The sequence below is a fragment of the Haliotis rufescens genome, unplaced genomic scaffold (assembly GCF_023055435.1).
Source record: "Haliotis rufescens isolate VD_foot unplaced genomic scaffold, xgHalRufe1.0.p SCAF_3, whole genome shotgun sequence".
In the NCBI taxonomy this organism is placed as follows: Eukaryota; Metazoa; Mollusca; class Gastropoda; order Lepetellida; family Haliotidae; genus Haliotis; species Haliotis rufescens.
The window spans coordinates 57,634,800-57,647,056 of NW_025964001.1; the positions used below are offsets into that span (position 1 = coordinate 57,634,800).

At 39.4% G+C, this 12,257-nt stretch overlaps 2 protein-coding genes across 5 annotated transcripts in view; one reads left to right on the top strand and one right to left on the bottom strand.

Moving 5' to 3' along the window:
- LOC124126788 (maleylacetoacetate isomerase-like) overlaps positions 1–5,278 on the bottom strand; it is a 31,619-nt gene extending 26,341 nt beyond the window's left edge. Inside the window, exon 1 of one of the 4 annotated variants that reach the window (XM_046490310.2) lies at positions 5,219–5,278. In XM_046490310.2, the coding sequence (XP_046346266.2) occupies positions 5,219–5,221 (3 nt within the window). In that variant the 5' untranslated portion in view covers positions 5,222–5,278. Of the gene's footprint in view, positions 1–4,693; positions 4,722–5,218 lie in introns of those variants that run through there. The other 3 variants (XM_046490312.2, XM_046490309.2, XM_046490311.2) reach the window with 3 other exon arrangements.
- Positions 5,279–5,520: 242 nt separating this feature from the next.
- LOC124126787 (protein O-mannosyl-transferase 2-like) overlaps positions 5,521–12,257 on the top strand; it is a 39,649-nt gene continuing 32,912 nt past the window's right edge. Inside the window, exons 1-2 of the mRNA XM_048403133.1 lie at positions 5,521–5,977; positions 11,094–11,178. Coding sequence (XP_048259090.1) covers positions 5,622–5,977; positions 11,094–11,178 — 441 coding nt within the window. The 5' untranslated portion in view covers positions 5,521–5,621. The remainder of the gene's footprint in view (positions 5,978–11,093; positions 11,179–12,257) is intronic.

The window sequence follows — 12,257 nt, forward strand, 5'->3', positions numbered from 1 at the left end:
ATAATTTACATTGTCAATGCCAGAGTGAGTGAGTCTGGTTTTACGCCGCTTTTAGCAATATTCCAGCAATATCACGGAGGGGGTCACGAGAAATGCATGGGCTTCACACATTGTACCCATGTCGGGAATCGAACCCGGGTCTTCGGCGTGACGAGCGAACGCTTTAACCACTAGACTACCCGACCGCCCCTGTCAATGCCAGAGAATACCCAGTCTGGATTATCCACCGAAACAGATTTCATTTGACAAATGGGCAAAATAACTGGGAAAATTACTGTAATTCTGGAAATAATTACGTCTCCAAATTAATACGATTGCTGACCCCTTGCCAAAAACACGTCAGAACGACTTTTCATCCGACCAATCAAAGGGTCGCTTACCAGATTATGAACCATTCGTGACCAACTCGTGTTATTCCGGGACAAGCAGGTTACGGAAAGGGGCGAGTGGTGACGAATGATTATGAACGTGACAGTCGGAATGTGTTTTCTGATCATGCAACCTCGAAAACGTTAACACGGGTATTCCGAAACCCAGTTACGACTGATTCCGTCATAATCATCGTCCATCTCTTGCTTCCATGGGATAAACATTTGAACGGAAGAGGCATTGCACAGTACGTGGGAAGCACTGCCATCCAATCTCAACCATATATTTGACATTCCGGAATATTTGTTTGTTCAGTTTTCAAAATTTTAATCGAGAACTGTGTCAACATCTCTGTAGTAGTAGTAGTAGTAGTAGTAGTAGTAGTAGTAGTGTTATTATTTCGCCGTGTTTGTTTTTTGTTGTTGTTGTTTTGTATCAAACTCAAGAACCAGTTGTCCGATTCTAGCAAAAACCACAAGGTAGACTTATGAGAACATAAATCACAAAAATACAGACTTATTGGTTTCGGGACTGAGGCAGAATTTTATTCAAAATGTATTAATTTATAAAAATAAGACATATTCATGAGGCCAAAAGCCAGATTTTACACCTGTGAAACAAACGCAAATACAGTAGGACGTGCAGGCAATGACCGGATTTGCGTATGATTCCGGATATGAAATAACCATTGCACAAGCACCAATATCAGGAATGCAATGACCGGATTTCAAGAAATTTCAAGACATGACTTCAGAAATTGATACAACAGTAAATACTTTCTCATAGCGTTTTTCAAATGTATCTGTACTGATTGTCATTGGTTTTATTCTAACTATTCACTGAATCTTTAAATGTTTGAAATATGAGCATTATGTAAATTATGAAATGTTTACATGCCTTAGAAAGTTATGCATCATTTAGGATATCAAGACATCTTCCCGAGGCAAGGGAGTTAACTGACTATAAAAGTCCAGTTTCCACCCTTGCTGAACTAGGCTGGTATTATGGAGTTACATTTCGGCTGGGCTAACGAGTATATGCATAGTCCAATCAAAATCGCGCACCGAAATCGAAATCCGGTTTGTAAAATGTCGTGCAGATTTCTGTCGATTGCATGATTTGCAAAGCATATATATGCGCCGCCAGCCTAGTTCGGCAAGGGTGGAAACTGGACTTTTATAGTCAGTTAACTCACTTGCCTCGGGAAGATGATATCAAGAATACTTGAATAGTTTTCAGATGGTTATATATCCCGGTACTAAAACAAGGTGATCATAGATGCTTCCACCACGCTTTGTTTGTTTGTTTGTTGTTTAACGCCGCACTCAGCAATATTCCAGCTATGTACGGCGGTCTGTAATAATCGAGTCTGGACCAGACAATCCAGCGATCGACATCATGAGCATCGATCCAAGCAATTGCTTCCACCACCACGTGAAATATTGGGTTCCCATTGCTTTATTTTCACATAACTTTGCCATTATTAGTGTTTGTGTTTTTGTTGTTTAACGCCGCACTCAGCAATATTCCAGCTATATACGGCGGTCTGTAATAATCGAGTCTGGACGAGACAATCCAGCGATCGACATCATGAGCATCGATCCAAGCAATTGCTTCCACCACCACGTGAAATGTTGGGTTCCCATTGCTTTATTTTCACATAACTTTGCCATTATTAGTGTTTGTGTTTTTGTTGTTTAATGCCGCACTCAGCAATATTCCAGCTATATGACGGCGGTCTGTAAATAATCGAGTCTGGACCAGACAATCCAGTCATTGATATCATGAGCATCGATCTAAGCAATTAGGATACGATGACATGCATCAAATCAAGTCAGTGAGCCTGACCACCCGATCCCGTTAGTCGCCTCTTACGACAAGCATAGTCGCCCCTTACAAGCACAGTAGCCTTTTACGGCCCTTTGCCATTGAGGCTCAAATGACCTCCTTAACCTTATAACGTTAAGAGGCTGGCTGAGCAAAACACTACTCGCACGTTCCCATTAGATCATGAGTTAAATCACTTCAATCATCCGGTTGCAAGTTCTTCAGACAATGGTGGGTTATCACACTTTTGGCGCATCATACAAAATAGCAATACTATAATCCCGCCCCAATAAAGAGAACAATTTAGACGATAAGGCACGCCCATATTTAGGTTACTTTGTTAAATCGGAGCCTAATCCTATGGAATTAACGCCGCGAATAGCTGGAAGATTGTTAATGCGGTGTTAAGCAATAACTACTCACTCAAAAAAGAAAGAAATGTGGTTAATTTGTAACATACTTGGGGGAAAAGCACAGCTCATGATTTTGTGTAAATATAAAACTGAGCCTCCATCTAAAACATAATTCAGAATCAATAAAAAGTCACGACCGCAATGTTGCCATCCTCGTCAATACAGAGTATTGTGAGTGACAGTATGTATGCGTGCTACCTTTATTTATCAATAATCAGTGGGGACGGGTGGCCCAGTCGTCTAAGGCGTCGCGATTCGCTGTGCAGAGTTGTGGCCCTTGGGCACGCCAGAAACCTATGATTGTAGGTTCGAATCCCGATTATGTTTCTAGGTTTGTCAGCACCATACCCGTGCTCGTGGGTTTCACCGAAGTGGTAAACGTCTGAGACCTGCATCACTTCGCCGCTTTTAACGTTATTCCAGTTATATCACGGCGTGTCAGCTTAATCCGGGAGGAAAGCCCGAAGTGATGCAAGTCTCAGACGTTTACCACTTCGGTGAAACCCACGAACACGGGTATGGTGCTGACAACCCATCGTCCTTGCGATTTCAGCTACGGACGTTCCCGTCTGCAACATGCCGATGGCACGTTCACGTTGCACATTTGAAAGGCGTGGCATGACAAATGGCCGTAAAGACTTTTGTTTTCTTGTGTTTTTCTTTTTGGGTTAATGACTGCTAACAAGTATGGCTGAAAACACGTGCGGTATTATGGCCACATGACCAGTTGCACGTGAAAAAACACTTTTGCCACTATAGTGCTGTGCACATGATTTTGATCGATTCACCTGCACAAAAACGGGTGATATCTGAAGACAATACGTGGCAATTACTGTTTAAATACACAATAAGGGCCCACAATGATAACTGGTCAAAATGTTAAAATTTTAGGATTGGGAAGTTTTTAATTTGGTTCAGTATATGTGTATGTAGTCTGTGATGGTTTAGTGTATACCAAACAATATCAGGCTCATAGGTCCCAAGACTTTGGGCCAATTATTGAATAGTAGTCCATTAAACATGGTTTACCCTATATATCCTTCTGCACTTCAGGGTTTTTTAAACAAGAATTAATTCTCATGTAGATGCTTCATAAAGGTAATGAAAGAAGTGCATGGAAAATCCCTTTACAGTAGACAGAGGATCGGGGCTACTCTAGAGAAGTATCTGTAAAATATGTATACCCCCCCCCCCCCCCCCCCCCCCACACACACACACACACCTCCCTCGCTGAATCCCTGGTATGGTTACACACAAGTTGTTTGTTTGTTGTTTTAACGCAACATTCGACAATATTCCAGCTATAAGACGGTAATCTGTACATAATCGAGTCTGGATAAGACAATCCAGTGATTGACATTATCGATTAACGCAATTGGGATACAATAGCATATGCATCAACCAAGTCAGCGAGCCTGACCACCCGACCCCGTTAGTCGCCTCTTACGACAAGCATAGTCGCCTATCACGGCAAGCATGTGTTGCTGAAGACGTATTCTACCCCGGGTCTTCACGGGTAGTTTAATAGTTTAAACGACAAGCATCACTACAACTCCTGAATAGCAGCAGGCATCTTACGAGTGGATTTACGACAACTATTTACCGTAGCACCTCTATACAGGACGCCCCCCCCCCCCCCCCCCCCCCCCCCTCAGTAATACAATAAATAGGTAAGCCTGGCCTCTAATAGACGCCGGGTCTCTAATACGGTGATGTGTTGAAAAATACATTTTGCATGACTGAACGTAGAGTTTGAGATGAGGTGATGCAGTGATTTGTCACTGTGACAGCATTAAACAGAATAGAAGCCTTGTCGATTTGAGCGAAATTAATAGTGGCCAGGTCTAATAGAGTGGATACTGTATCACATCTAGGTCAGTTGTTGTCTGTGTTCAACTGTCAGATAGACATGCTGAAGCACATACACAACCACAACGCACCCTTGTGTGACATAAACAATTGACAACGTATTAACACTTCAATAACATTGCATTGCTATGAGATCAGCATCGGACAACGTTAACGCAAAAACGTACGGACATCTATATATGGGGTGTACAGTTTATCTTGATGCAATGTTTTACCTTAGACATGGCGGATATGTCGGCTAGGTCAGCTTAACCTACTTTATTATAAACAATTGAGATAGGGCGTGACAGACGTTTTTTGTAGGTCAAGCGCCGATCCGCGCACGACACTGACTAGAAATAGCAGTGCATCCTTTTGTCAACTTTGTAATAAGATTTCATGTTTTAACCATCAATTGTGGTAGAGTTCTTAGGAGTTCATTCAGCATCTATTTCATCTGATACATTATAAACTACAGCGGCACTGTCTGTGATGAAAACATGCAATACTCTTCAGAGGTAATATGGAGATATGTACCAATTTAAACTAATCACACAGATTCAAATATATTCAAAATTCAGATATAATCAGTATTGTGTTTTGTAGGAATTGTTCTATAAATATATATACTGATATGTTATATTGATAATTGTGCACAAGAACACAACAATGGTCAGCAAATAGTGTGGCCATTTTGTTACAACTGCATTAAAATTTGGACCACACCCAGCAAATGTGGTTCGTGCCCTCTACCAACAAACCATAAGCTGGTTCCCGGCTCCCTATGCGCGTCGTCAACTTGCGATATTAGAGACGGGGCCCAGCTTAAACAAGCTCCTTACAGTGATAGAGCGTCATCTGCCGCACCACTCGTATCATTTCGAATGAGCCCGTATTATGTCTTCCCTCGTCTATGGCTATGCTGGACATCTTCAAAAACGCCTCTATAATTATCATAATAATACAAAATTTATGAATTTCGCACAGATGCGGGGGTGTTTTAATTGATTCGAAAACACGTCTCTATACTACAAACTACCTTTGCATTAATAGCCCAAGGGAAGGTAACTCTCAGTACTGCTGCCGGGCTAAACAAATCAGGTGTACAGCAACATCAATAAAATCGAAGATATCTGCCTGCTGTATGAAAATACGAACGTGGATATGTCGGCCAAACATGCCCAGGCTCTTCGGAAAAGAAAAGGTGGCAAAGAAAAGGAAGGTGGAAAGGAGGAGGAGTTTAAATCTCAAGATGTTCAAAATCAAAGAAAAGCAGACGCGAAGGCGACGCACCTTGTTAATGACAGCGAGGAGGACGAAAAACATGATCGAGGCGATATGAAGCCAGTGAGGAAGAGATACAACAGGGACGGGCTGTTGACTCCCAGTGATATATCGTCGGATGAGGACGACGAGTACCCGGCTCGAGAACCAAGGGCCTATTTTATGTGTCTGTGTTTATTCTCGCTGGCATCGTTACTCACAAGGCTTTATAATATTGAGCTACCTGAACATGTTTGGTAAGTTGCATTTTTTCCGAACTCCCCAAATATCAACCAGTTTACATGGTTAAGCATCTATAAAGTATGTGTTTACTGGTATCACCGACAGTCGTGGAAATGTTGAATGACATAAGCCAAGTTAGGGATGTGTAACTGCAAAATCTGCATCAGTTTCAAAATTAATGTTAATCTGTTAATGTTTATCCCACTTATCATGCTAATCCTGTGTTGTTTGGGGTCATTTCAGTGCGTTACTCTCATAACATTGCATGATAGAATGTACATGTACCTGCTGTTCACTATGTAAACAATTAGGGGTGACTTGGTCTGGAAATCACTATTGCGATAATTATTGATATTGAAAGAAACTATTGCGATAACTATTGATATTGCAAGCAACTATTGCGGTAGTTTTCAGTGTATCATTTTAGATAAATTTTAGAGTTGAATTAAAACTTGGAACTGAAGTTTCCTTTGAATATGATAGCCATGACAACAAATACAAAGTAAAGTTATTGAAACTGTAAAACTATGGTAAATACAATTGTAACTATCGATATTCCCAACTGAAATAAATGCTATTGATCGGAAACTGATTTAACAATAAATTTATTGACTTTAAGTACTTACCAATAGCAATATATCGATATTTCAATTTATCGTGACACCCCTAAAAACCATGCACATTGACATATTTATTAAGGGGAACCCTGTGGGGTTAGAATAGGCACCAGTACTTGTAGGATTAACAGTAAGACTCAATATGTATACTAAGACTTAATAAGTGCTTAACTGGATGTGGTCAGGCTCTGAGATTTGGTACAATACCTAATACAAAAACAAGGGCGGCCGGGTAGCCTAGTGGTTAAAGCGTTCGCTCATCACGTCAAAGACCCGGTTTTGATTCCAGACATGGGTACAATGTGTGAAGGCCATTTCTGGTGTTCCCCCGCCGTGATATTGCTGGAATATTGCTAAAGGTGGCGTAAAACCATACTCACTCACTCAATAGTATGAAAACAATGGTAAGCATGGTAAGTAGTCCAATTCAAATTAGTCAAAAGTCATCACGGTCATGTGAGCATGGTGAGGGTAATGGTTATTAGGAAGTTCAGATTTGCATTGGACTGGTGTCCAGATAATAACCAATTAATGTTGACATGGTTGATGAACAAAAAGAGTTGACTAGTATTTTCATGATGTACATGTTGTCATGAAAATTCCATTGAGTTCAATATCAGTGATAAATCAATAAATGTATTATTATATTATTATGGGCTAATACATTGAACACCGTTTTTACAACATTTGCAAGCACTACATGTCCTGAGATAGGTGTACCCCATCTGCTCCAGTAAAACTACAAATATAAACACTTGCATTTGACAATTCAACTGTGTTCAGGGTCTAAGATTGTAATGATTTTTCAGTCAAGTTATTATCGATTAATCCTTTGAACTGTTTTTTGCCACTCAGCTGATCATTCATTTCTTGCAGCGCCGGCACATGCATTTTACACAACATGTAATACATTCCCCACATTGGCCATTACCCACTGACTTGGTTGATGCATGTCATCGACCCCAATGGCGTGGATCGATGCTCATGATTTCAATCACTGGATTGTCTGGTCTAGACTCGGATTATTTACAGACCGCCGTCATATAGCTGGAATATTGCTGAGTGCGGTGTTAAACAACATAAAAACAAAAATACAAAACAAACAAACATTGGCTATTCGAACTACCGTATTCGACGTAATAAGCACCCAGGGCACTCTCAAAATTAGAAATAGGAGGCTCTTATTAGAATATAAGTTTGATGAGAAAAGAAAAGAGAGTTGAAAAGATCGTAAATTTCGTGGTTTATGCTGACAGCCTAAAATTATACAGAAGAAAAGTGCGTGCGTATTATACACGACAGATATATTTTCCCGAATTTAATTGCCTATAATTAAGTGTGCACATAACACACGGGTGAGTATATTACACGAATAAATAAGTCTTGTGTACAATGATCAATTGGAAGGGATGTTAATTGGGATTGTTCACTAGCCAATATATTAGCAAATATCGCCGTGGGCACTTGTTAGGACAGGGCACTTATTACGTCGAATATGGTACTAGATTTATAACCCAATCTTAGATTGAATATTTATACATGGGAAATGCCAAATGGGAAGCATTTTCCATGCCTAATGCTATGTATCATCATCTGAATAATTAAACTGTCATTGAGTTAAGGTGTATAGTATGTGTGAGGTAATGTGACATGATCTCAAGGACAAAATATACCTGTAATTAAGTCATTAACTTTGCATCACAATACACAGGTGAAACTCGGATGATGACACGGTTGCCGTGGTTGTTGTATGATATGGACATGATGGAATTCAGTTGCCTGAAAAATAATTGTTGTTTCTGTTTTGAGTGTATGAACACATGATGAACTGAACTTCATTCATGCAAAATAATAATGTATTTGCTGCATACTAAACATGCTACAGAGTAAACAATTGACTGAATTGTGTATACACATTTAATTTAATGGTTGGTTTTTATTCAATTTACATCTGATGGTGGTGGTATACAATAACCGTGCAAATAATGGAAAAATTTGGTTTCATTTTACCATGTTTACGACCCTCAAATAAATGAAATTGGTTATATTTAAGACAATTACCGTATTCGACGTAATAAGCGCCCAGGGCGCTCTCAAAATTGGAAATAGGGGGCTCTTATTAGTGTATTATTTTGTTGGAAAAAACAGAGTTGAAAAATAAATTTCGTGGTTTATGCCGACAGCCTGAAATGTTTATGTACGACAGATATACTTTTCAAGAATTTAATTGTCCATGATTAAGGATGCATATAACACACGAGTGCGTATTATATGCGAAAAAATAAGTCTTGTGTACATTGATCAATTGGAAGGGGTGCCAATTGGGATTGTTCACTAGCCAATTACGTCGACGTAATAAGCGCCCCGCTCTAATAAGCACCCACGGCGATATTTGCTAATATATTGGCTAGTGAACAGTCCCAATTAGCACGCCTTCCGATTGATCAATGTACACAAGACTTATTTATTCACCTATGCTACGCACTCGTGTGTTATATGCACCCTTAATTATGGGCAGTTAAATTCTGGAAAAAACATATCTGTCATATATAAGCATTTCAGGCTGTCAGCATAAACCACGAAATTTATCTTTCAACTCAGTTTTTTTCACCAAAATAACATTCTAATAAGAGCCCCCTATTCCTAATTTTGAGAGAGCCCTGGGCGCTTATTACGTCGAATACGGTATAATATAACCACGAGCAAATGGTAATCATTGATGTTGGAATGTATCTTACACTACTGTGATCACAATGATGCCAGCTCTGCAGCTCATGTTATGCATAGACAAAGACGGAATTGGTTTCGGTTCACATTATGACCACACTCAACAAACTCAGGTTCAGGATAGCTATTAACGTATGATGCCATGGGCAGATGAGCTTGATAAGGATACATTTGTTGCGTATGTAGGCCCTACATGACGTAACCACACTTCACATTTGGCATACCATGCATACCACAGTATCTGAAACATGCTGAAACAGCAGCAAGCAAGTACTTATCCATAACAAGAATACATGTAAATATGTTAACATGGTTAACACATGATTAACATTCTAAGGATGAGGCCACACTTTTGTTTTACTTGCTTTACCATGTTTACAGATCTGCTGACTATTAATTTTCTTGAAATTGAAAATAAATATTTGTAGATTTTTTTGCTCTCATTTTTTATCCCACCGATGACCTGATGGCATACCGCACTTTAAAAATATTTTCTAAACAGGGACCCACTGAGGTTGACATACGTCAAACATGGGAGTCAAAATAAAGTGTGTTGTTGTTCCTGAAATTGATAGGATGCACGACAGTATTCCAGCTTGATTCGTCAGGTTTGCATTGCTCAAAGCAACAGCTTTGTTGCACATGTTGCAGGCTTTCCTGTATAAAACCATTTATTTTTTAGTGGAGCAGATAAGCCAACAAAATATTGAATTGCTTTTTTTTGTTTGGACTGGAACAAGCAGCAACACACACACATGCATGCACATCGCTATGAAAGTGCAATAATCTTGAACGTGAACTTGAAAACCACATTTCTCCTCACTTCCAGTGTTGTGCACTGTAGAACACACACCTTGATCTTGTAACACACTATCCTGTTTATCATGTACACATGGTATACTTGTGAAATTTATTGATGACCATGATCAATATGATGAACCCTGTTCCTGTAACCATGGTAACATGTTGTTTTTTTCTTTCATCATGAGCACAATGAGTTTCTTTATGAATACACAACGCCATTTAGAAAGTGGTCAAATGTAACAAATATTATATTTGGGATATCACTTTCTAAGTAAAGTTCAGATTCTCATACTTTTGGGGGTTGAGTCCCATCCGGGATTCGAACCCACACTTGCCAGAGAGGGGCACCTAATCGCCTGCACACAAAGTCAGCGATCTAACCCACAAAGAAAGTAACATTTGTTACATTTGACCACTTTCTAAATGGCATTGTGTATTCATAGCTTTCGGCCATGGGAGCCGTGCCAATTTACACTTGTCAGAGGGGTACACAAAGTACGTGATCTAGACTACCAGTTGTCAGACTTTCTTTTTGTGGAAGCCTTGGTGGCTGAGTGGGTTAGATCGCTGGCGTTATGTGCTGGTGATTAGGTGCCTCACTCTGGCAAGTGTGGGTTCGAATCCCAGACGGGACTGAACTAAAAAAGTACAAGAATCTGTACTTAACTAAGAAAGTGTTATCCCAAATATAACATTTGTTGCAAGTTTCTATATACAGTAAACTACGGTTATAACGAAACACGCTTATAACGAACTGACGGATATAACGAACTACTTTTTTGGTCCCGACTATTTGCTGTAGTTATGCTGTATATATGCTTATAACGAACTACGGTTAAAACGAACTAAAATTAGTAGTCCCTTTGTGTTTGTTATAACCATACTTTACTGTATTGAATTATTTCTTTATTGGGACACGTAGACCATGAAGAAACCCTGGCAAGCCTTTCTCTCACATGATTGATATACATCTCCATTGCAGCTGGGACGAGACCCACTTTGGAAAAATGGGAAGCTGGTATATCAACCGGACATTCTTTTTTGATGTGCATCCGCCCTTAGGCAAGGTAATCCATAGTGTTCTCTCCCTGCCTGGACTTGCTCCCTGACAGCAGGTTCTGACAGAGCTACATTGTTTGATCTGGGCCAGGCCCTGAGGGCTACAGAGGCATAGGATTAACTCAACTCTATAGCTGGGTGGGGCCTTTGGCATGTACAGTGGAAAAGCTCATTTCTTTATTTGTCCTTAGGAACATGATCATGCATCATTCCTCCTTGTGATCATGATAATGCATCACTGACCTTATGATCATGATGATGAATCTTTAGTCCTTATGATCATGATGATGCATCATTTGTCCATATGATCATGATGATGCACCATTAGACGATTAGTCCTTATGATCATGATGATGCATCATTATTCCTTATGATCATGATGATACACCATTAGTCCTTATGATCATGATAGTGCATCATTAGTCCTGACGATCATGATGATGCATCTTTAGTCCTTATGAACATGATGATACATCATTAGACGATTAGTCCTTATGATCATGATGATGCATCATTATTCCTTATGATCATGATAGTGCATCATTAGTCCTTATGATCATGATGATGCATCTTTAGTCCTTATCATGCTTATGATCATGATGATACATCATTAGAAGATTAGTCCTTATGATCATGATGATGCATCATTATTCCTTATGATCATGATGATGCACCTTAGTCCTTATGATCATGATCATGATGATAGTGCATCATTATTCCTTATGATCACGATGATGCATCATTAGTCCTATAATCATCATGATGATTCACCATTATTCATATGATCATGATGATGATGCATCATTATTCCTTATGTTCATGATGATGCACCATTAGCATGATTAGTTCTTATGTTCATGATGGTGCACCATTAGTCCTTATGTTCATGATGATGCATCATTATTCCTTATGTTCATGATGATGCATCATTATTCCTTATGATCATGATGATGCACCATTAGTCCTTATGATCATGATGATGCACCATTAGTCCTTATGATCATGATCATGATGATAATGCATCATGATCATAAGGACTAATGATGGATAAGGTGTTTATACTTTTACCATCAAGAAATTTGCTTGT